This window comes from Protobothrops mucrosquamatus, unplaced genomic scaffold (genome assembly GCF_001527695.2).
Source record: "Protobothrops mucrosquamatus isolate PMUCROS unplaced genomic scaffold, P.Mucros_1.0 scaffold3504, whole genome shotgun sequence".
Lineage (NCBI taxonomy): Eukaryota > Metazoa > Chordata > Lepidosauria > Squamata > Viperidae > Protobothrops > Protobothrops mucrosquamatus.
In genome coordinates this window covers 119060-120756 of record NW_015389476.1, presented here as the reverse complement: position 1 = coordinate 120756, position 1697 = coordinate 119060, and the positions used below count along the sequence as shown (strand labels likewise).

Below are 1697 nucleotides of genomic sequence, written 5' to 3'. Positions count from 1 at the left end.
TCCTTTCTTTTCCTCTTCCTCCCTTCCTCTTTTTCCTTCCTTCCTTCCCTTTTAACTTCCTTTACCTTCCTCCCTCCCTCCCTTCCTTCCTTCCCCTTTATCTTCCATTCTTTTTCTTTCTTCTTCTCTTCCTTCCTTTTTCTTATTCCCTCCCTCCCTTCCTCTTTTTCCTTCCTTCCTTCCTTCCTTCCTTCCTTCCCCTTTATCTTCCATTCTTTTCCTTTCTTCTTCTCTCCCTTTTTCTTTTTCCCTCCCTCCCTTCCTCTCTTTTTCCTTCCTTCCTTCCTTCCCCTTTATCTTCCATTTTTTTCTTTTCTTCTCTCCCTTCCTTTTTCTTATTCCCTCCCTCCCTTCCTCTCTTCTTCCTTCCTTCCTTCCTTCCTTCCTTCCTTCCCCTTTATCTTCCATTTTTTCCTTTCTTCTTCTCTCCCTTCCTTTTTCTTATTCCCTCCCTCTCTTCCTCTCTTTTTCCTTCCTTCCTTCCTTCCTTCCTTCCTTCCTTCCCCTTCGTCTTCCACTCTTTTCCTTCCTTCTTCTCTCCCTTCCTTTTCCTCATTCCCTCCCTCCCTCCCTCTTTCTCTCCCCCATTCCCCTCCCTCCAGGTGTTTTGGTACCAAGTGTGCTGGCTGCGCGCAGGGCATCTCTCCGAGCGATTTGGTCCGGAGGGCCAGGACCAAGGTCTTTCATTTGAACTGTTTCACTTGCATGATGTGCAACAAGCAACTGTCGACCGGCGAGGAACTTTATATCATTGATGAGAACAAATTTGTCTGCAAAGAAGATTATCTGAGCAACAGCAACTCTGCCAAAGAGAACAGTCTGCACTCAGGTGAGGCATTTTCTTGGCTGGGAAGACCTGATCCGAGCAGATTTTGCTTTGCTTGAGCCGAGAGACGGGGGTTGGCATCAAAGGCTTGGCTTCAAATGTCTCGCAGTGACAAAAAAGGAACTCAGTTTACATGCCCTGGTGTTGGTGACACCGAGCACTAGTTTAGAAGAACTGACGGGGAGACTAGCTCAGGAGAAAAATGTGTAGATTCCATTTTTCTACAGAGCTAAATAGAACTCCCAGAGTCAGAGGCAGTCTATCTTGGAATATGTGTGGCAGTTGTGTGGACTTATAGAGAGTTGACCGAGATCCCAATGCTAGCATGCCTTTGGGACTTTGATTTTCTCCTTTATCCAAGAAACAAGACTTTTAATCTGTTGACACAAAGCATAGTCTTTTCCTGACACAAACCCCTGGCCTATTTATTCCAGTATTGTTTAGAGCAGTATTTCTCAACCCTGGCAACTTTAAGAAGTCTGGACTTCAACTTCCAGAATTCCCCAGCCAGCGTCACTTGAAGTCCAGACTTCTTAAAGTTGCCACGGTTGAGATAGATAGATAGATAGATAGATAGATGGATGGATAGATAGATAGATAGATAGATAGATAGATAGATAGATAGATAGATAGATAGATAGATAGATAGATAGATAGATAGATAGATGATGGATGATAGGGATAGATAGATAGATAGATAGATAGATAGATAGATAGATAGATAGATAGATAGATAGATAGATAGATAGATAGATAGATGATAGATAGATGAGATAGATAGATAGATAGATAGATAGATAGATGGATGGATGGATGGATGGATGGATGGATGGATGGATGGATGGATGGATGGATGGATGGATGGATAGAT

General features: G+C 43.1%; 1 protein-coding gene across 1 annotated transcript in view; it reads left to right on the top strand.

The window, feature by feature from the left end:
• Nucleotides 1-602: 602 nt before the first annotated feature.
• The window catches only part of LHX1 (LIM homeobox 1), a gene marked incomplete at its 5' end in the record, with an annotated part of 52814 nt that continues 51719 nt past the window's right edge, over nucleotides 603-1697 (top strand). Inside the window, one exon of the mRNA XM_015827116.1 lies at nucleotides 603-829. Within this exon, the coding sequence (XP_015682602.1) occupies nucleotides 603-829 (227 nt within the window). The remainder of the gene's footprint in view (nucleotides 830-1697) is intronic.